The 22,756-nt window shown below is 39.7% G+C and overlaps 2 protein-coding genes across 2 annotated transcripts in view; both read left to right on the top strand.

The window, feature by feature from the left end:
* Positions 1-22,756, top strand: part of TXNDC12 (thioredoxin domain containing 12) — a 27,316-nt gene extending 4,560 nt beyond the window's left edge. The window contains exons 2-7 of the mRNA XM_025934773.2: positions 9,812-9,872; positions 17,010-17,062; positions 18,161-18,234; positions 19,095-19,164; positions 19,886-19,969; positions 21,898-22,756. Coding sequence (XP_025790558.1) covers positions 9,812-9,872; positions 17,010-17,062; positions 18,161-18,234; positions 19,095-19,164; positions 19,886-19,969; positions 21,898-21,977 — 422 coding nt within the window. The 3' untranslated portion in view covers positions 21,978-22,756. The remainder of the gene's footprint in view (positions 1-9,811; positions 9,873-17,009; positions 17,063-18,160; positions 18,235-19,094; positions 19,165-19,885; positions 19,970-21,897) is intronic.
* KTI12 (KTI12 chromatin associated homolog) lies at positions 9,912-14,629 on the top strand. Its single transcript, XM_086716961.1, has one exon. It carries the CDS (start codon positions 12,694-12,696, stop codon positions 13,756-13,758), a length of 1,065 nt encoding a protein of 354 aa, XP_086573087.1. The 5' UTR covers positions 9,912-12,693; the 3' UTR covers positions 13,759-14,629.

Raw genomic sequence — 22,756 nt, 5'->3', positions numbered from 1 at the left:
AATTAGGTGGCTGTGCATGTGACACTTCAGGAAGTTGGACTGTTTTCAAATGTTCCACGTTGGCATGGGTGTATAAGTGTGGGTGGGTGTCAGGAGAGTAGGTGATTTTAATAACAAAGTTAACACTGTACCCTTTCAAGTTATATTTGAAGTGAAACAAAAGGACCTGGTTTTCCAGATCTGAAGTCAGTGTTTTCATTCTCCTTTGGTGAGACTGTATTCTTTCATTCGTTTGTTCATTTAATCTTTGCTGGAAAGGCAGTATAGTGTGTGGTTAAAATACAGACTATAGAAGTTGGCCACCTAAATTCTAATCCCAGTTCTGTTATTTACTGGCAGTGCAACCTTGGGCAAGGTGTTTGACTTCAGCTTCCATATCTGTAAAATGGGGATAATTAGAGTTTCTACCTTGTAAGTTTATTGTGAAGATAAGTTAATATGTATAAAACTATGGAAAACAGGACCTGACATACAATGAATGCCATGTGAGTATTAGTCATTATTAATATTGTTGTTATCGTTGTATTATTGTGATCATCACAAAGTAAGCATTCAGAAAATGATGGTGGTGATTATGACTCTTATGAAAAATTCCAGTGTACTTTTTATTTTTATTTTTTAACAATTTTATTTTATTTATTTTTTTTTTTTTAATTTTTTTTTTCAACGTTTATTTATTTTTGGGACAGAGAGAGACAGAGCATGAACGGGGGAGGGGCAGAGAGAGAGGGAGACACAGAATCGGAAACAGGCTCCAGGCTCTGAGCCATCAGCCCAGAGCCCGACGCGGGGCTCGAACTCACGGACCGTGAGATCGTGACCTGGCTGAAGTCGGACGCTTAACCGACTGCGCCACCCAGGCGCCCCTAACAATTTTATTTTTAAGTCCTCTCTATACCCAACTTGGGGCTTGAACTTAGAACCCACAATTAAGAGGTGCATGCTCTACCGGCTGAGCCAGCCAGGTAGCCCCTCCAATGTACTTTTTTTTTTTAAGTGTATTTATATTTGAGAGAGGGAGAGTGTGCGTGTGCGAGCAGAAGAGGGGCAGAGAGAGAGGGGGACAGAGGATCCGAAGCAGGCTCCGCACTGAGAGCAGAGAGCCTGATGTGGGGCTTGAACCCCCAAGCCGCGAGACCATAACCTGAGCCAAAGTTGGATGCTTAACCAACTGAGCCACCCACAAGGCCCTCCAATGTACTTTTTAATACAAATTTTCAAAGCAATTTTGTACATGTAGTGAATTGTTTCAAATAATACCTCTAGACTGACTCTTAGGGATGATGCAGTAAGGCAGGTTGGCACATGTTGGGATACTGGAAAAGCATGTTAATTAGGAATCAGGAGACCTAAATTCTGGTTGTGATTTTGTGGTTTTGGGTAGCCTCTTCCTTTTTTTAGGCCTTCCTAGTATTAAAGGATTGGACTAATCTCTTAAGTTTGTGCTGTCCCAATACAGTGGTACTAGTCACATGTCACCCTTAAATTTAAACTAATCAAAATAAAAAATTCATCTTTTCAGTTGCATTAGCCACATTTCAGGTATTCAGTAGCCACTTGTGGCTAGTGGCTACCATATTAAATAGTGCAGATCTAGAACATTTCCATCATTGCAGGAAGTTCTATTGAATGGTGCTGCCACAGGGTCTCTATTCTTAGCCAGAACCTCCTATGACCTTTAGCTGTGTCAGCTAGCTTCTTAGTAGCCCCAGTTTATGGAGAAATTGAATTTTACCTGATATTAATCTAGCTTCTTTGACTTTCTTTTGGGTGACATTTGCCCAACACATACTTTTCAATCAACTTACTTTAGACTTTTTCAAGTCTGTCTGTTTTAGGTGCTCTTTTAAATGGTATAGAGGTAGGTTTTTTGTTTTTTTTTTTTTTAAGTGAAATCTGACAATTTCTATTTTTTAACTTTAACTGGCAAGTTTAGTCCACTTATATTTATGGTGGTTATTGCCAGAGCTGGTCTTATTTCTGTCATCTGGTTTGCATTGCTACTGTTTTTTCTTCTTGTTTATTTTAGGGATTTAGTATTTTCTTATTCTCATTTTGTTTTGTCTCCTTTATTAATGTAGAAGTTGACAGTCTAGTTCTTTTCTTTTGGTGATTACTTTTGAAATTTTACTTACATACTTACAAAATCTAATATTAATATATTAACCGTCCAATGGAAAGGGGTCTTAGAACATTTCAACTTCAGTCACCTCCTCTTTACTTATAAGCAGTTGTTCGGTGTTTTTTTTTTTGTTTGTTTGTTTGTTTGTTTTTAACTCTACCAATTGAGCACTAACATTCTTTGTAAAGATAATAATTAGATTTATCCACATGTTTCCCAATTTATTTGTTCACTATTCCTTGTATCTAGGCTTTCTTCTGGAATCATTTTCTTCCTGAAATGTGACCTTCACTTATTCTTTTAGTTTTTCTGGTTCTTCCCTCCTAGGGGACTATTTTAATTTCCCTTTGTCTCTTCAAACCTCCAATACTTTCTCCACAATCTTTGCTGTCAGCTGGTGACCATGTTTCCTCTTTAACAGAAGACAGAAGCAATTGGAAGAGGCCTTTCAAAAATTGTTACCACTATATCTACCCACCTTCTAGCACCAGTGTCCATATATTCTTCCTCCCCTGTCTACTGGATAAACTATCTGTGCTCCTAGCAAAAGCTGATCCCTCTATTGGAGTACTAACTCCTTTCTCCTTTCACCTCCTCTAGATATTTTTGACTCATCTTTCTTGTCCTGTATCAGCAATTGTCCTCCCTTTATTACATCATTTCTATCAGCTTTCAACATCTCTATACTTTCCTCCATATTGAATAAAAACCCTTCCTCAACTCACTGCTCCCCCTAACAATTACCCCCCATATGGGAAGATTCTGTGCAAGAGTTGTAGGTACTCCTCTGATTCTTCCCCTGGGCTATCTTGATCTTGCTCTAATCATGCTTTCATCCCACTCGTCTAATTGAAACTGATCTTATCAAGGTCAGCATTGCTCTCCAGTTGCTAAATGCTGAGGTCATTTCTGATTTAACAGGAACATTGGAGTCAGTTGATCATCCTTCCTTCTTGAAACATCTTGGAAACACTTGGATTCCAGGACTCCATGCACTGCTAGTTTTCTGCCAGTCTCACTTGGCAGTTCCTTCTCTTGTCCTTGTCTTGTTCTTCTTTATCTCCCCTGACCTAGGAGTCCTCCAGGGCTCTTAGACTCCCTCTTCATCTATACTCACTCCCTTGGTGATCTTATTCAGTCTCATGACTTTAATAACATCCACATTCTGATACTTGTCCCTTGAATTTCAGCCTTAGACATTTAGTTGCTTATTCAGCATCTATACTTAGATGTCTAGTAAGCATCTCAAAGTGAACATACCCAAATCAAATCTCTTAATGTTTCTTTCCAAAACTCACTCTAATTGCTCCCTTCCCCAGTTCTGTTAATGGCAACTCCATTCTTCCAGTTGCCCAAGCCAAAAACCTTAAGAGTTGTCCTCAACTTCTCTCACCCCATATGCATAGCAAAATCCTTTTGACTTTGCCTTCAAAATATATCCAGAATCCGGTAGTATCTTATACCCTCTATCATCTCTGCTAGTCCAAACCATCATCATTGTTTGCCTGGATTATTGCAATAGCCACTTTACTAGTCTCATTTGCTTTTCCTTTTCCCCCCTATATTAGTTTACTAGGGCTGCAGTAACAAAGTACCACAAACTGAGTGGCTTAAACAACAGAAATTTATTGTCTCACAGTTCTGGAGGCTGGAAGTTTGAAATCGGCAGGATTGGTTCCTTCTGAACAGTGAGGGATGGATCTGTAGATGGCTATGCTCTTCCTGTGTGCATATCTGTGTCCACATTTCCCTTTTTAGATAGAGACCAGTCACATTGGGTTAGGGCCCACCTCGCCGACCTCATTTTAACTTGATTACCTCTGTAAAGACCCTATTTCCAAATAAGGTCACAAGTCTGGGGGTTAGGACTCCAACATATCTTTTTTTAAGGGATACAGTTCAACTCATAACACCCCCTATAGTTTGTTTTCAGCATAGAAGCCAAAGCAATCCTGTGAAAACATAAACCACATTGTGTTACTACTCTGATCAAAACCCAAGAGCCTAGTAAAAGCTAGAGTCTTTACAGTGGCCTAACAGGCCCTGCATTGTCTGTTCCCTCCTCTTTGTTCCCTCTTTGTTCTTACCTCCCTCTAGTTTTAGGGACACCACTGTGTAGTGATTAAAAGCAGGGAGTCTGGACCTTGATTGCCTAGGTTCAGATCCCAGCTCTGATACTCATTAGTGATATAAACTTGGGAGTTAATTAGACTTTGTGCCTCAGTTTTCTCATCTGTAAAATGGGATTAATAAGAGTACCTACCTCTAGGGTTATTATGAGGATCGATATTCATAAAGTACTTAGAACAGTGCCTTGCATATTATATTAATTGTGGGTACTTGTAGCAATTCTCCAGTCCCAGACACTGTTCAGAGTTCTTTAACGTATTCATTTTTTCAATCCTCACAGCAACCCTAACAGGTAAGTACTGTTGTAATCCTTGGTTATCCACAGGTGAAGAAACTGAGGGTAAGAAACTTGCCCTAAGTCACACAGCTAGTAAGCTGCAACTAGGATTCCAACCTAGGGAGTCTAGGTCCAGAGTTCATGCTCTTAACCACTATGTAATACTACATAGTAAATATTTATTCATTGAAATAATAATGAGTTGTGAATACATGATGGTGGAAAAGTTTCTTAGTTTTTCAGAAGATGTCTGTCTTGCCCTCGTTCTTGAAAGATAGTTTTGCTAGGCACGTAATTCTAAATTTAGGGATATTTCCTTTTCAGTATTTTGAAGATGGTATTCTGCTTTCTTCTGATTTCTAGTTTGCTCCTGTCAGTCTAATTATTGATGTTTTGTAGGAAATATGTCATTTGTCTCTGAAATGCTTTAAAGATCTTAATATTTTTGCTGCTCTGCAGTTTCACTACGGTGTAAGTGTATGTATTTTGATTTTGTAATTTGTCTCAGTTGCTATAGATTGTGCTTTGTGTACCTGCAAATTCATGTTTTCTCTAAGTTCTTGAAAATTCTCAGCCATTCTTTCTTTCTTTTTCTTTTTGAAAGATGCAAATGTATTTTAAGTAGTAATACATTCACATGGTTTGATATTTCAAAAGGTATTTTTTTCTTCCCATTTTTGTTCCTCAGTCACCCAGTGCCCTATCCCAGTGATATTGTCTTTTCAAATATATCCTTTTCTCTCATCTTTTCATTCTGAAACTCCAATTCTTTTTATACTAGCTCTATTAATCTTCTCAATATTTCTTGGCCTCTTCTTCACATTTTCTATCCCCTTATCTCTCCATACTGCATTCTGGATAACTTCTGATTTGTCTCTCCACTGGTCTCTAATTTGCTGTTTTAACCTAGTCATTGAATTTTTTTATTTTTTAATTAAAAAACATTTAACATTTATTAAAAAATAAAAAGTTTACTTACTTATTTTTTTAGTAATCTCTACATCCAACATGGGGCTCAAACTCACAATCCTGAGATCAAGAGTCACTCACTCTTCTGACTGAGCCATCCAGGTGCCCCTTCAAAATATCTCCAAGCTCTGAGTTGTCAGCACAGAGCCCGACACGGGGCTTGAACTCACAAATCACGAGATCATGACCTGAGCCAAAGTCGGATGCTTGACCAACTGAGCCACCCAGGTGCCCCTCGTTGTATTTTTTTTAATTAATAGAATTTATTTTTTTGAGCAGTATAAGGTCTGTAGAAAACTTGAGTGGAAAATAGAGTTCCATGTCAGCTGTCACCCCTCCACTTTCCCCCTCCCCGGGTTTTCCCTATCATTAACATCTTGCATTGATGTTGTTCATTTGTTACAATTGATGAGCCAGTATTGATACATTATTATTGACTAAAGTCCATGGTTTACATTTGTGCTATATAGTCTCTGGGTTTTGACAAGTGTATAATGACATATATGTTAATTTGCTAGAGGTGCCATAACAAATTCTACACACTTGTAGAAATAAATTAATAATTAATTAATAAATTAACAAAAATTTATTTTCTTACAAATCTGGAAGCTAGAAGTTCAACATCAAGTGGTTGGCAGGATTGGTTTCTTCTTATAGATGGCTGTCTTTCTGTGTCTTCACATGGTCTTTCGTTTTTTTATATGTGTCTGTCCTAATCTCTTTTTAGAAGGACACCAGTTATAATGGATTAGGACCTATACTAGTGACCTCATTTTAATTTAATTAACCTCTTTAAAGACTGTCCAAATACAGTCCTATTCTCAGGTATTGTGGTTTAGGACTTCAACATACCAATTTGGTGGGGTAGACACAATTTAACTCATAACAACATATATCTGCCATTACAGAATCGTACAGAATAGTTTCACTGCTATAAAAATTCTATGTTCCACCTACTCATCCCTCCGTCCCCCGTGAACCCCTGGCAACCACTGATCTTTTTATAATCTCCATAGTTTTGCCTCTTCCAGAATGTTATGTAGTTGGAATCATATATTATGTAGCATTTTCAGATTGGCGTCATTCACTTAGCAATATGCATTTAAGCTTCCTCCATGTCATTTTGTGGCTTACTAGCTCATTTCTTTTTATCACTGAATATCCATTGATATTATATTTCAACCATTATTTTTTTTAAGTAGGCTCTATGCCCAAGGTAGGGCTTGAACTCACAACCCCGACACCAAGGATCAAATGTTCTACCAACTGAGCCACCCAGCTGCCCCTATATATTTAATTTCTAGAAGTCCAGGTGCCTTTATAGATTTGCCTATTTATTTCATGTGTTGCATGCATTTTTGTGATCCCATGTGTTACTTCTTTATGTGTTTTTAATTTAAAAAAATGTTTATTTTGAGAGAGAAAGAGTGAGCGAGTGGGGGAGGAGCAGAGAGAGAGGGAAAGAGAGAATCCCAAGCAGGCTCTGCACTGACAGTGCACAAACCATGAGGTCATGACCTGAGCCAAAATCAACTCGGGCGTTTAACCAACTGAGCCACCCAGGCACCCTCCATGTGTTATTTCTTTAAATGTTCACACGTAGTTATCTTTGTGTCCTATGGCTGATAATTCTAATATCTGAAGTCCGTAGGGGGTCTAAATCTATTTGTTGCCTCTGCTGATTCCTACTTGTGGTGGCCTGTTTTCTTATGTGTTTGGGGGAATCTATGATTGTGAACTGTTCATCTTTGGCTATTCTGGAGGCCTAAAGTGGGGAGTACTTTCCTCTAGAAAGGTTTGAAATTTGACTTATCTGGAAAACTAGGGGTATTATCATTTCAGTCTTTTTTTAAATTGTTTAAATATGGAATCTCAGATTTATCTCCATTTTGCTCAGTTGTAATAGACATTTGCTTTCAGGTCAGCTTTCCCTTTTATTTGTTGCTCACTATTTGGTTTTAGCTTACTTTAGCCCAGTGAGTACATTTTGAAAGTCTGTTTTATCTGGGATTTTATTATTTTGTAGGTGGATACCGCCCCAAACTGTCTACTTGGGCAGTCCCGCCAAGGCAGGATTAAGTTGCCTGAGTTTAGGTATTGACAGGTAGAATGATGGTGATCAGTCACATTAGGCACCTTCCAGTTCTCCCAGTTTCACTCTCACTTAATCATTAACCCTTCAGGATTAGACTTTGGGCCCTAGGCAAGTGACATATTTCTCTTGGCTAGCAACCCACACTGTTGGAAATGAAAAATGATGATGATTAGTTGGGATACTGCCTCTGTGCACTAATCTAGATGAGCTGTTTATTTCCCTGTGGTAACACTGATGGAAATTTGAATTTCTTCTGGGAAAGGAAGGTCTGCAAGATAGTATCATAACTGAAAAGTCATAGAATTGAAGTTTAAATCCCAGCTTGGCCATTTACCAGCTATGTGACCTGGTACAGGTTATGTAACTTCTCAGAGCCTTAGAAGTCTCAAATGAAAAGCATAACAAAAGCTGCTATTTACTGATCATTTATAAATGCTAAGCAGTGTGCTAAGGTACTATATATTCTTATTTCTTATGTAATATCCAGTAGCAATCTTATGAGATACAGCTATTATTTTATGTATTTTACTGATGAGAAAACAGAAGTTTAGGGAAATATAGAGAGGGTTATTGTTAAGGCCAAATTAAAAAAATTTTTTTTATGTATTTATTTTTGAGGTAGAAACAGAGCATGAGTGGGGGAGGGGCAGAGAGAGAGGAAGACACAGAATCCGAAGCAGGCTCCAGGCTCTGAGCTGTCAGCACAGAGCCCAATGTAGGGCTCGAACCCACAAACTGAGATCATGACCTGAGGCAAAGTCGGATGTTTAACCCACTGAGCCACCCAGGCGCCCCAAGGCCAAATTTAGATGAGATAACGTGTAGTTAACATGAGCACATATAAAGGGGCCAATGAATGACAGTATTACTGTGATCACTCAACATTTTTCAAGTAATAAAACTAAGTCATTTACATGATATGGCCTAAATAAGATTCATTTACTCAAAAAATATTTTATGGAGCACTTACTATGGCCATGTATAATGCTCAATGCTGGAGAAACAGGAGGGAATAAGACAGATATGATCTCAGCCCTAAGGTAGTTCCCTTTAGTGTGAGGGAGACAGGCACATAAACATTTATAGTTCAGCCTGGGAAATGCTGTGATGGAGCAAGAATAGGCTGCTTTGGGAGTCAGGGAAGATTTATCAGATGTAATGATGCCCTCTGGGTTTGTATTTGAAGAATAAATTGGAAGTGAGGATGGAAGGAAAGGCAGAGGAGGCAGTAATTATGAAGGCTGGAGGGGAGACAGTACATGCCGAGTTTAAGGAAATGAAAATAGTTTTGTGTAGAGGATTTTAGAAAAAGTGTGGAAAGTGAGCCTGGGGAGATGGACAGGTGCCATATTTTGAAAGGCTTTGTAAGCCCTGCTACCAGAGTTTGACCTTTCTTTTTAGGTAATTGGAGAGCCTCTGAAAGGTTTTGACATAACAGAGGTATGATTTTGGTGGAAGTTAGGGGAATAATAAGAGTAGCTTTGGATACATTATCTCATTTAATCTTTACACCAACACTTGGAGGTAGGTATTATTATCTTGATTTTAAAGATGAATAAATTGGGACTTGGAGAGTTCACTACATTTACAAAATTCACACATTTAATAGGAAGTGGAGTCACATATCCTTGTTTTTTTTTTAACGTTTGTTTATTTTTGAGAGAGAGAGAGAGAGAGAGAGAGAGCATGAGTAGGGGAGGGGCAGAGAGAGAGGGAGATACAGAATCCAAAGGAGGCTCCAGCACAAAGCCCGAGGCAGGACTCGAACCCACAAACCATGAGATCATGACCTGAGCCACCCAGGCATCCCATACCCTTGTATTTCTGACCCTAAATCTATGTTCCTGTATTGTCTCCAGCTAGTAATGATTTGTTGTGACCTATTTTGTGTTTACCCTGTGGAAAGTTCTCATTCATGCTTATAGTGTTATTTGCATACTCACTGTTAAAGAATTTCACAACCATTATTTGCTGTTCTTAAAAATTATGAATTAGGTCATGTTTTCTCTGTTTTATATATATGAAAGTAAACTGAGCCTTGAGGTATGGGACCATTCATGGTCCCATACACCTAGAAAGTGGTAGAGCTGAGACTTGAACACCATGTTCTTGACAGAGGAAAACTTTTTTATGGCTACCTTGTGAACATGCCACATTTCTTTTTTTGGGTCTTTGTCTCTATTCACCGGTGAATGTTTATAAGGCTCTTTCCTTCCAGGTTTTGGAGATCACATTCATTGGAGGACACTAGAAGATGGGAAGAAGGAAGCAGCTGCAAGGTACAAGATATGGTTTTAGGTTATTTATAGTGGAAGGGGTGCCTGGCTGGCTCATCAGATAGAGCATGCAACTCTTGATCTTGGTGTCACAAGTACAATCCCACATTGGACCTAGAGATTGCTGTAAAAATAAAATACATTCAGCAGGTTATTTATGGTGGTAAAACACTTTCCAGCCATCAGCTTAACATTAATTTCAGGTGAAGGATTATGCCAAAACAGAGCCAAAACTGGGGAGTTGCCTGATGATAACAACAACAACAATACTAGTCGAGGTGCCTGGGTGGCATAGTTGGTTGAGCATCGGACTCTTGGTTTCACCTCAGGTCATGATCTCACAGTTCCTGGGATTGAGCCCCACATCAGGCTCTGTGCTGACATTGCGGAGCCTGCTTGGGATTTCTCCCTCTCTCTTTCTGCCCCTCCCCTGCTCGCTCTCTCTCTCTCTCTCTCTCTCAAAAAATAACCAAATATTTAAAAAAAAGCACTACTAGTTAACATTTAATAAGTGCTTAGTATGCACCAGACACTGAATTATGTGAATTAACTCATTTAATTCTCACAAGAATTCTTTTGAGGTGGCTAATGCTGTTACCTTCATTTTAGAGATGAGAAAACTAAGGCACAGAGCAGTTAAGTAACTTCCTCAAGATCACGTAGCTAGTAAGCGGTGGAGCCAAGATTCAGACCCAGGCACTATGGCATTAGAGCCTGCACTCCACCAGTAAACCACACTGCCTTACAGTCTCAAGTTGAATAGTCTCAAGTTTCAGTTAGGTTTAGTCTATGCACTGATGCAAATAACTGATGCAAAGGAGAAGAAAAGGCAGAGCAGGGGAGGGAAGGCTAAACACTGATCTAAGTGCTTTACATACATTAATTTATTTAATCTTCGTAACCTATGAGGTTGGTTCAGCCTGTGAAATAAGAACTGTTGTTATTGTATGGGAGAGGAATTGAGACACAGAATGATTAAATAATTTGTCAATTGATTACACAGCTACTAAGTGATAAAGCCAATACTTGAATGTTCTCTATTGTACTGTACTGGAGAGATACAAAGACCCAAAATATGTGCATCTACTTTATTAAAAAAATGTTTTAATGTTTATTTTGAGAGAGAGAGAGAGAGAGCAAGCATGAGCAGGGGAGGGTTGGAGAGAAAGGGAGAGAGAGAATACCAAGCAGGTTCCGCGCTGTCAGTGCAAAGCCTGACACGGGGCTCAAATTCATGAACTGTGAGATAATGATCTGAGCTGAAATTAAGAGTTGGACACTTAACCAACTGAGCCACCCAGGCGCCCCTGTGCATCTACTTTATACACACACATACTTGCACAGAAACTCTCACACTTCTGCACCTACAAAATTATAATTGACCCTAAACAATGCTGGGATGGGGGCTTAGGGATGCTGACCACCTGCTTAGTCAAAATCTGCATATAACTTTTGACTCCCCAAAAACTTAACTACTAATAATCTACTGTTGACTGGAAGCCTCACTGATAACATAAACAGTCCATTAACATATTTTGTATGTTATATGTATTGCATATTGTATTCTTACAACAAAGTAAGCTAGAGAAAAAATATTAAGAAAGTTATAAGGAAGAGAAAATACATTTATAGTACTGTACTGTAAAAAATCTGCATTATAAGTGTACCTGTGCAATCCAAACCCCTGTTTTTCAAGGGTCAACTGTATAGTGCTTGCTTTTGCTAGAACAGACCCTACAGCTTAATGACTTTGCGTCTTACACATTCTGTAGAATAGGGTTGCCAGATTTAGCAAATAAAAATAAGGATGCCCAGTTCAATTTGAATTTTGGGTAAATTGTAAGTAATTTTAAATATGGCCCATTCAATATTTGAGACATATTAAAAACATGTTGCTTATCTGAAATTCAAATTGAACTAGGCATCCTGTATATTATCAAGCAACCTTACCCAGGAGAAAAATTTATGTTAGTTTCTCAAGTTCTTTTTTTCTTTTTTTAATTTTTTAATGTTTATTTATTGTTGACAGAGAGAGAGAGAGAGAGAGAGAGAGAAACAGAACGTGAGCAGGGGAGAGGCAGAGACAGGGAGAATCCGAAGCAGGCTCCAGGCTCTGACGTGTCAGCACAGAGCCCCACCCTGGGCTGGAACTCAGACTGGGAGATGGTGAGCTGAGCTGAAGTCCCCAGCTTTACAGACAGCCACCCAGGCGCCCCAGTTTTTCAAGTTCTAAATCAAATGACTGTTCCTAGATGAAGTCTTAAGTGACTTTGGGGGGTATGTTGTTTTTTCTCTTTTATACTTTTATATCCCAACAACGTATTCTATCCATGTAAGGTGCTTTATTTTTCCCATTCAGACTTCTATGGGGGAACTGTTTTATGTTCATCTGAATTCCCAATCATGAAGAAGTTGAATGATTGAAATGGTTATTGAGTAAACAGTTACTGAGAATCACTGGGTGTAAGGAAAGAAGGGGAACTAGCATTTGTGAATGGTCTTTGTATGATAAATATGGTGCTCACTGCTTTGCAATGTTTAATGCTCATTAGGGCCCTATTATAAACGGTTGGGCAGTCTTTAGCAGATCACATTCTCTTGAGGCTTATTTGACATAAATAACTGATGTCATTCTTATTTCCATCTTTTTTCTGAGAGCAGATCCTGGGTTTAGTTGGGGTAGATCTCATGTTTCCACAGCAACAATAAGTCCTTTAAGAGTAGAGAGGGACAGGAAGTGCACTTTGCCCTTCCGGTTTGCGCCGGAGAGTTCAGCAACCCGGAAGTGACGCTACCCGGTTGCACATGGCCGCGTCCCGTAAGGATGCCGCTCGTAGTGTTTTGCGGGCTGCCATACAGCGGCAAGAGCCGGCGGGCGGAGGAGCTCCGTGGGGCGTTAGCGGCCGAGGGCCGCGCGGTGTACGTAGTGGATGACGCGTTGGTGCTGGGTACGGAGGACGCGACGGTGTATGGCGATTCGGCCCGTGAGAAGGCGTTGCGCGGGGCCTTGCGAGCCGCAGTGGAGAGGCGCCTCAGTCGCCACGATGTAGTCATCCTCGACTCGCTTAACTACATCAAGGGCTTCCGCTACGAGCTCTACTGCCTGGCGCGGGCGGCGCGCACTCCGCTCTGTCTGGTATATTGCGTACGGCCGGGCGGTCTGAGCGGGGGACCTCGGGTGGCTGATGCGGTGGACCACCGAGGCCTGAACCTCAGTGTGAGTTGGAGGCCGCGCACTGAGGAAAGAGGGAGACCTCTGGCGGTGGGCACCCCTGTCCTCAGGGAACCACAAGCAGTGGACTCTGTAGCAAGCGGGAGAACCCAAGCAGTTGTACCTAAGGAACTGGAGCCGGAGGAAACCGGGGTGCCAGATCTTCCAGCTCCTGTGACTTCAGAATTTGATACATGTGAAAAGCGTATGGTCAGTACCTTTTACTCTCCTGAACTTATGGAGGCACTAACGCTGCGCTTTGAGGCTCCCGACTCTCGGAACCGCTGGGACCGGCCCCTGTTCACCTTGGTGGGCTTAGAGGAGCCATTACCCCTGGCAGAGATACGGGCTGCCTTGTTTGAGAACCAGGCTCCCCCACCGCATCAGTCTACACAGTCCCAGCCCCTTGCCTCCGGCAGCTTTCTGCACCAGTTGGATCAGGTCACCAGCCAGGTGTTGGCAGGACTGATGGAAGCTCAGAAGCGCGCGGTCCCTGGAGACTTGCTTAAGCTTCCTGGCACCACGGAGCACCTGCAGTTTACCCGGCCTTTGACCATGGCAGAACTGAGTCGCCTCCGACGCCAGTTTATTTCCTACACCAAAATGCATCCCAACAATGAGAACCTGCCTCAGCTGGCCAACATGTTTCTGCAGTATCTGAGCCAGAGCCTGCACTAAACAGAGGAGGTGTGGGGGGAAAGCCCTGGCTCCTTGTCTAACCTCCACTGCTCTCTGTGTTTCTTGATAAAGTAATCTGAAGGTCTACAGAGCATGTTGATGTGTCGTACTACAGCTGTTGTGACTGATTTTACTCACATTTTCTTCTGAGTGCCTCTGTTGTGACAGGCCTTGAGTTACAGCATAAATTGAGACTAGAGAAAATGGAGAACTGGCTTGGAGGATCTTGGCAATTTTCTCCAGGACAGAGCTCAGGTGGACAGGATTTGTTTAGATTGGGTTCTACCTGTGGTGTCACACGCCCAGGATTTCCCCCATCTGAATTGTAGGAGAGCAGACTGGATGGATGAATTTTTTTTTTAAACAATTGTGAGTGGAAACTGAAGATGAGACAGTTCTGCATCTGCACTGGCCTTTCTTTCATACCACAGTTTTTAAAGTACTGTGTCTACTTTTTGCTAGTCTGTCCTGGGGCCAAGGGTCACCAATAAATCCACTGGTTTCTGTCCTTGGGAAGCTTTGGTTCTAGTGGAAGCAAAAGACATAACTATTAGAGTTTACATCTAATAAAATCTTTTAGAAGAAAGTCTGCTGGAATCTCTTTTGCTTCGTGTAACTTAATGTTCTTCATGTAATTTACTTAATGTAACATTTAGAGACACATGTATCACTGTTATGCCTTTGACCAAAATAGTACTTTGACAGTGCTTGATGAGAGACTGGATACTTGGTCTAACCTAGAGTGATGATGACAACTTCCATAAGTGTTGCACTTCATTCTTTATTTCAAGGCAAATACCACTTTAAGCTTTTTCATTCTTTCACTGATTTTATTAAATAAAAATCAGCACTTGTGATTTTCAAAGATGAATTAGATACTGTCTTTGCCCTTGAGAAATTAATAGTTTGGTGAGAAATACAAGTAAACATGATTATGGTGTAAAAATGTCGGTGTTTACAGGATAATGACAGAATGGTTTGGGACCCCAGAAAAGGAAAGGACTAATTAGCCGTTGAGAGAAGATAGTTTTGGGAAGGCTTGTAGAGGGGTTAATATTTGAGCTGTTACTGTAGAACATGTGTCAGCAAAGCATCAAATAGTAAATGTTTTAGCCTTGTGGGCCATAGGGTCTCTGTTGTAGCTTATTAGCTGTAGCACATTTTAGCACAAAAGCAACCATATACAATAAGTATACAACTGAATATGAGTACGTATGTGTGTGTGTTTGTGTTTATTTAAGTGATTTCTACACCCAAGCAGGGCTCCAACTCATGACCCTGAGACCATGAGTTGCATACAATACAGCTGAGCCAGCCAGGCACCTCAGTATAAGTGTGCTTGAATACAACTACACCAAAATGTGTATTGTATTTAATTTTCACATATCACAAGGGGGACTATTTTTAGATTTGTTTTCAACCATTTAAACATGAAAAAAAAAAATAGCTTGTATCTTACAGCTCTACAGAAGCAGGCAGTGGCCTGGATCAGGTCTGCAGAGGTTTGCTGATCTCTGCTCTAGAAGGATAAATAAGAGTTTACTAGAGAGGGAGGAGGGAGCAAGGCATTCCAAACTACTCTGTAAGTGCATGGAGCTATTGAAAGGTTGGGCTACCTTGGTGGTGGGTTTCTTGCTCATTAGGCAGTCTGGACCACCTTTTGTTATATTTGATATAGTGGATGTATTATATTTACATATGCTATATTAGATGATATATATTAGAATTCCTGTGTGAAAGGAAGGTTTGGACTAGGCAACTTCTAATGCCTTTTCCAACCTCTGTTCTCAGATTCAGAGTTAGTTATTGGTTGTGGATTGCGATTCTAAATTGAAGTAGACAGTAATGGTCAGAAAGAACATTGGTTTTAGAGTCAGACTTAATGAATTAGGTCATAAATGACAGAACCTAGATTTTATGTGGCCAAATATTTAATCTCTTGGGAGTCTCAGTTTTCTTATTTCTATTATGAGAACGTTAGTAGTATATACATTAGGATTGTTGTGAGGATTTAAATGAGATAATGCCTGTAAAGCACATAGCACAATGTATAATAAATGGGTAGCATATTTTGGTTATTATTATTATTATTATTATTATTATGATTATGGTTACTTAGATCCCACTTCTCACATAAGTTTTTCCTGCTTATTCGGTTTTTACGACTATTAGAGGTACAAATCCACCCCGATTTGTAGTAGGCCTCTAATAAGGTATTGAATAATTCATTTGACAATTAATTATGTGTATTTAGAATAGTGTCTAATACATAGTAAATGCTATGCATTTATCAATATATTCAATAATATCAATAATATTCTATGTGCCACATGTAAGGCATGTAGGGAGAGCTGAGTTCTTTGCTTTAGGGAACTCCCGAGTCTATTGCAGGGAGATGGGTAAGTAATAGAGTAAATATAGTAAATGCAATGATTGTATTGTGTAGTGTGGTGTTACAGGGGTTGTATGATTGAGAAAGCCATGGCTGCTTACATAGGACTTTCCTACAAGTTGGCATTTAAGCCTTGAGAGCTTAAGGACTTCATTTGGCCAAGACTGGTTCAGGTGGATGATGTTGCTCATCATTTTAAAAAAGAAAAAGTTTTTTCCTCCCTGATTATAAAGATTACATTTAATTGTAGAAAAAATGGAAAATATAGAAAAAGTATAGTAAAATCCACAATCCCATTATCTAGGGATAACTATTATGTTTTGGTATATTTCATTTCATTTTAGGGTCTTTCCTCTGTACATAGTTGTACAATTAAATCCAAACTGTAGATGATAATTTTATATTCTGTTTTTTGTTTTTTTGGTTTTTTTAAAGTAAGCTCTTCACCCAACGGGTTTAAATTCATGATCCTGAGATCAGGAGTCACATGATCTACTGACTGAGACAGCCAGGCACCCCATTCTGTTTAATTTGATGTACCAATGAAAAATTTTAACGTTTTCAATGATTATGTAACCATAACATTTAGAAATACTGTAATTTGATGTTTCTTCTACAGTCTTTTCTCCCTAGCTTTAAAGCCCAAATTTGCAGAATTTATAGGAATGTCAGAACTTACCAATAATTTTATTATAATCTATTATTGAATATTTATGTTGCCTAAAAATTTTCTTAATCCAAATCGTACTACCTGAATGTCTTTATACATTAATCTTTGTCTTTATATATGGTCATTTTATTAGGGTAGACTTAAAGAAATGGAATTACTAGATTATAATTCCTTTGTTTTCTTTTCAAGTGGCTTGCCCCTAATGGTGATCATCCATAAGTCCTGGTGTGGAGCTTGCAAAGGTAAGTACAAATAATCAAACCTCAAATGTGTTCTTAAATATTAACATGTAGTTAAAAAAATTAGCACAGGGGTACCTGGGTGGCTCAGTCAGTTAAGTGTCTGACTTCAGCTCAGGTCATGATTTCACGGTTCGTGAGTTTGAGCCCCACATCAGGCTCTGTACTGACAGCTCACATCTGGAGCCTGCTTCGGATTCTGTGTCTCCCTCTCTCTCTGCCCCTCCCTTGCTCATGCTGTCTGTCTGTCTCTCTCTCTCTGTCAGAAATAAACATTTTAAAAAAATAAATAAAAAACATTGGCACAGACTTTTCCCAGCAGTACTGATTGCTCTAAGGAATACCAAAGAAATATATACGACATAGATTCCCTGCCCTCAAGAAGTTTGCAGTTACCTTTGCAAGGGGTTGGAGAGTAAAGCAATTGAGATATGGTTAGGGAGAGTATAGTATTAGTGCTATAGTAGTTGTATAGACAGTAAATACAGGAAGCTGAAGTGTACAGAAACATGAGAAGTGGTTAGGGAAGTCTTTTTGGAGGAGGTGGGAATGAAATTTAGAACCCAATGTTATTTGTGGCACCTATTCTTTCTACTTTGCCATCTTGCCACTTCCCGGTCAGGTTTTTCCTTTTGTTTGGTATGCTACACTCAGCAGAATCCTAGTTGGAAAAGGAGTAGAAAATTAGTGCGAGTAGTGTAGTATATATATATATATATATATATATATATATATATATATATATATATATATAAAATACACACACACACACGGTAATGTTACTATGTTTTCTGTTATTTCAATAGAAGTTACTGACATGTGGCTATAAAAAGTAAATAGAAATAATTTTTTCATTTATATGCCATTATCTATATTTTATAAATGAAGTAAAAGTTTCAGAGAAATAAAGTCATTCACTCCAGGTGACCTACCTGTGTGAGTAAGTAGCAGAAACACAGCCAGAATTCAGGCGTCCTGATTTCTGGTTCTTGGGAGTTTAAAACAAAAAAGAGTTCAGTTATTTGAATCAACTCTGCAAATTAAGGTTTGGGTATGAAAATGATGTTTTCTTATATTTCAAACTCTTTTTTTCCCTCCTAGCTTTAAAGCCCAAATTTGCAGAATCTACAGAAATTTCAGAACTTTCCCATAATTTCGTTATGGTGAATCTTGAGGTAAGACTTTGGGGGTTTCTCCTTTCTGCTATGATTTTAAGTCTTTGCTGTTTTAGAATTAACATCATTAATGGTGTAAAATCATATTTAGCAGAGCAGGCATCCTGTATGTATGTGTTTTCCTCTTCACTTCTAATAGTAAAGCTTGTGTCAGATGTAAAAGGCCATCCAGCCTCCACTTGTGGGAGGAAGGGGAGGAGAGATTAGCTAAGAAGACCACATTGTAAGGTCCTTCAGTCTTAGTCTATAATTATGACATGTTTTACATCTTTGTATTGCTGAACTAAAGGTATAGTAACACATGCAGGACACAGATCTCTGCAAAATGTGATTCATTTGTGCTGGGCTTGTATGTACAACTTTCCTGTTTCTTCATTAGGTATCCTTTATGCCCTCATTGAAATTATATATGGGGAGTTGAATATGGTGGGACAGGTGAAACAAAATATGTCAGATGGTGGTAAATGCTATGGCTTAAAATGAGGGATGGAGGGGATACTTCGCAATTTTAAATAGAAAAGAAGGTGACATTTGGGCAAAGATTTGAAACAAAAGGAGTGAGCCTTGTGGATAATGGAGAAAGCATGTCCTGGCAGAGGGTAAGAGTAAGTACAAAGGCCTGAGTGAGGTGCATGCCTGGCTTAATGCCTTGACAACAAGGAGGTTAGCATGGTTGAAAAAGACTGAACAAGGGGTAGAAGGACATAAAGTTAGAGAAGTGCCCAGGTGGCAGATTATGTAAGGCCTCTTAGGCCAATGCAAGGACTTGGGGTTTTACCCTGAGTGAAAGGGGAAGCCACTGAAAGGTTTTGAAGAAAGAAAAGACATGCATGATCTGACTTAAGATTTATACTTAATAGGATGAAGAAGAGCCCAAGGATGAAGATTTCAGCCCTGATGGGGGTTATATTCCGCGAATCCTTTTTCTGGGTAAGGTGAAAGACCTTAATCTGGGGATCTGTGATGTGGAAGGAGAGGTAAAGGAGTCAAGGCACTTACTCCATCTAGTGAAATTGTAGTAGGATGGCTAAAAACAAAAACAAACAAAAACCAGTTTCAAGAGAGTAGGGGAGTTCTAAATGCTAGAACTTCAAATTGGAAGAAAAATTTTTTTTTATTAACTAACTGTTTTTGTGAGCAATGACAGAGTACTGAGCATCCATTCATTCATTCGGATATCAGCCACATGTCAAGCCCTGTGCTAGGCACTACAGGGACAGAGAGAAGCCATAGTTCCTACCCTTGACTTCATAGTGCAACTGAGGCAGTGGAATACTATAACTTAACAAATGTCTTTCCACAAACAACTTATAAAAGATACTAAATTTAATGACCATCTAATCTTTGCTCAGCATTCTGCTGGATTCTGTGGGGGAGACAATAGAAATGCAGAATCCCCCCATCATCAAGCAGAAAAGAAACCTGCCAGGAAAAGAGGACAGCATATGCCAAGGCATGGGGGACTTGACTTCAGGGAGCTGCAAGGAATTCATTGTGATTACAACATAAAACACAAGGGGTAGAGTGGTGAGATAATGGGCTGCAAAGATGGGCAAGTATTGTTTCCTAGAAGGCCTAATATACTATATAGCATTTGAAACACCTCTCCGTTATAATTACTGCAATCCTTGTCGCATTATGTCTATAATAGATCCCAGTGGCAAGGTGCATCCTGAAATCATCAATGAGAATGGAAACCCCAGCTACAAGTATTTCTACGTCAGTGCTGAACAAGGTATGTTATGTTGAGAGAGAGGAGGAGAATTGCTGCTAAATTTAACTAGCTCTATGGTAGGAGACTCGATTCAGCATGTTAGCTCAGCGTCTCCTGCATGACCAGCTTTTGGCTAGGATCTGTATAGAATATAGGAGAAAGATGAGACTGAGCCCTATCCCTAGCTGCTTAAATCTAGTTTGGAGCTAACTGAACCACAGGAAATAAGAATTGAGGCTTACAGAGATAGTCACTTGCCTGTGGTCTCACAATTAAGTCACAGCCAGGATTTCAGTCCAGAACTTAAGTTTTTTCCCACGGCACTAATGCCACTCTTCCTGTAAGAATTCAGAGGAGGGGGAATGCTGTTAGCTGATCAAGTCTAAGAGGTTTCATAGATCGTAATCTCTAATTGGACCTGGAAAGATAAGAATTTGTCTCTATGGACAGATATGAGGACATTTCAAGCTATGGAAGCAAGGGGTGGGAGGTGTAGCCCAGCATGGAGTACGTAAGGCTTGCTGGAGGACACAGTGACTGGATTGAATCTTGAAGAGTGAGACCTAGCCAGCAGAAGAATGCAAAAAGCATGTTCCAGGCAAAGAGAACAGCATCAGCACAAACAGGTGAAGGAAGGTTGAAATCATGTCAGTCATGCCTTCTTGTTCTCTGATCCTTGAGCACAATCGTTCTAGAGGCAGAGATGGAATTCATGCTACGTACTGCCCGTTTTCCTTCCAAAGTTCCCCTGTGTCATCTATAAGAGGGGGTTGTTTGCTAAGTTGCCATGTGTTCAGCATTGCCATGCTGTTGCTGTTGTTGTTGATCACTTTGTTTTGAGTCCTTGGAACTCTTATTTCTTAGAATAGGGAGAGGAACAAGATCTGGAGAAGTTACCTCCTTCCCATGGGTAAGGAGAATGTCATCTTCCTTACCCAAATGCAGATCACTAAAAGCTGGAAATTTCCCTTATGGGAAGGGCAGCTAGATTTTAGGTCCCCAATTCTTGAACCTTGAGATTCACATTCCCTTTAGAATTTCATCGAACTTACCATTGCCATCTCCACACTGCCATCATCTTTTAACACATTAGTCCAAATGTGGACACAAAACCTTTGCCTGAATCCCCCATGGCTCAGCTGACATGAAACTGGAACATTCAAACTTGGCTTTACTAAAGGCTTAGGGAAAGCAAAGGGGATGTAACCAACTATTCTACCTGGCTCTTATGAGGTTACAGGCTTGCTTTCTGAGATTTACAGACTCTGGCTCAATCTAGCTCCTGGCCTGTCACTGTATTAGAGAGCCTGTACCAAAACACCTGCTCTCCTTGAAGTTAAATCTACAAGAGAGATGTCCTGAGATAAACACGAAGTTTCATGTCTCATCTATGTAGGGCCCTCCTTCCAGTCTACTCTTTGAGAACCTGCCTTCTTCTATGTATAGGTGATACTAGAAATGACTACCTACTTCATTGAAGACCACTCCCCCTTCTAGCACATGCACACACATGCTTGTAACTTCCACAGCACATGAAATAAATGCAGCATTCATCAAAACGATGTGATGGGGATGGTAGGAAGGTGTTTTCTACTCCTTTAATGTCAAGTGAACATCTGTAGTCTATGACAGGGATACAGTCCTAATCCTGGATGGTAAGCCATAGTAACTAGTAATATTTTTGTAGTATTTCATAAATCATAAAGCTCTTATTATTTCTTTAATTTTTATAATAAGCCTGTGTGAAGTAAGTAGTGTTAGCTCATTTTATAGATAAGCTATAAACAGATTCAAAGAGGTAAATGACTTTCCAGGCCTAAAATCCAGAACTAGATCTCGAGTCCAGATCCTGTCATATTTCTCCTATAACAAAAATCTGTGTTAGTTGTCAAATGTCGGATATTAAAAACCTACTTCATACTCCCCCCACCCCCACCTTTATTTCACAGTTGTTCAGGGGATGAAGGAAGCTCAGGAAAGGCTGACTGGTGATGCCTTCAGAGAGAAACATCTTGAAGATGAGTTGTAACATGAATATATCCCTTCTTTCATCAAAGTTAGTGTTCTGGAAGGAAAGCAGCAGGGGAGGGAACATTGAGAAATCACTCAGAACAATTAAACCAACCAGGAAACCTTGCTCCTGCCTACATGGGAAGGAGCGCTGTCACTGTGGAAGACTTCTGCTAACAGAAACTGGTCTCCGTGCTTTGGATCCAGCAGAGTGTGGCAGACTTCCTTTTCCCGCACCCTCTTAAAGATGTCTATTTGTCATTGAATGTAAAGGATGACACTTTTGACACAAAACTTGAGCCATTTGGAGGTTTATTCCTCACACTTCAGTATTTGAATCTTTTTCCATTTCCTCCAGCTTTATTCACCTTGGCGGTGAAAGGAGACAAGTAGCATCTTTTCTACAATAGTAAAACTTCAGAAATAGTTTATCATTTAAAACAACAAACCTAAATGTAAATCAGTAATTTTACCCCACCAAGGAGACCAGCCTGTTTCTTCTCATTTTTTCCTGGGAATAATCTTGGGCTTCTTCCTGAATCCCAGAAACTTCCATCCTCTTCTACTGCTTGGGCTTCCCTGTTTGCACGCATGTGTGTGCAAGAATGGCTGTGTGCTTGGACTCAGCCCCAGCTGGAAGCATGCTTTTCCCTGTTACTGTTATAGAAACAGAAACCTTCAAGCCCTGTGTGGAGCCATTTTTGTCAAGTCGTCAACTGTATTTTTGTACTGAGGTTAACAAAAAAATTGAAAGATATTAATTGTTCCATTAAACTTTAATAAAACTTTGAAAGGAAA

Source organism: Puma concolor, chromosome C1, assembly GCF_028749965.1.
Source record: "Puma concolor isolate L17-30 chromosome C1, mPumCon1.1.hap2, whole genome shotgun sequence".
NCBI lineage: Eukaryota > Metazoa > Chordata > Mammalia > Carnivora > Felidae > Puma > Puma concolor.
The sequence above is the reverse complement of the archived record's forward strand: the minus strand, read 5'-3'. Positions and strand labels throughout refer to the sequence as shown.

What these genes read in the sequence shown, in the direction of transcription:
- KTI12 (XM_086716961.1), top strand. Translation starts at nt 12,694, where the DNA reads ATGCCGCTCGTAGTGTTTTGCGGGCTGCCATACAGCGGCAAGAGCCGG.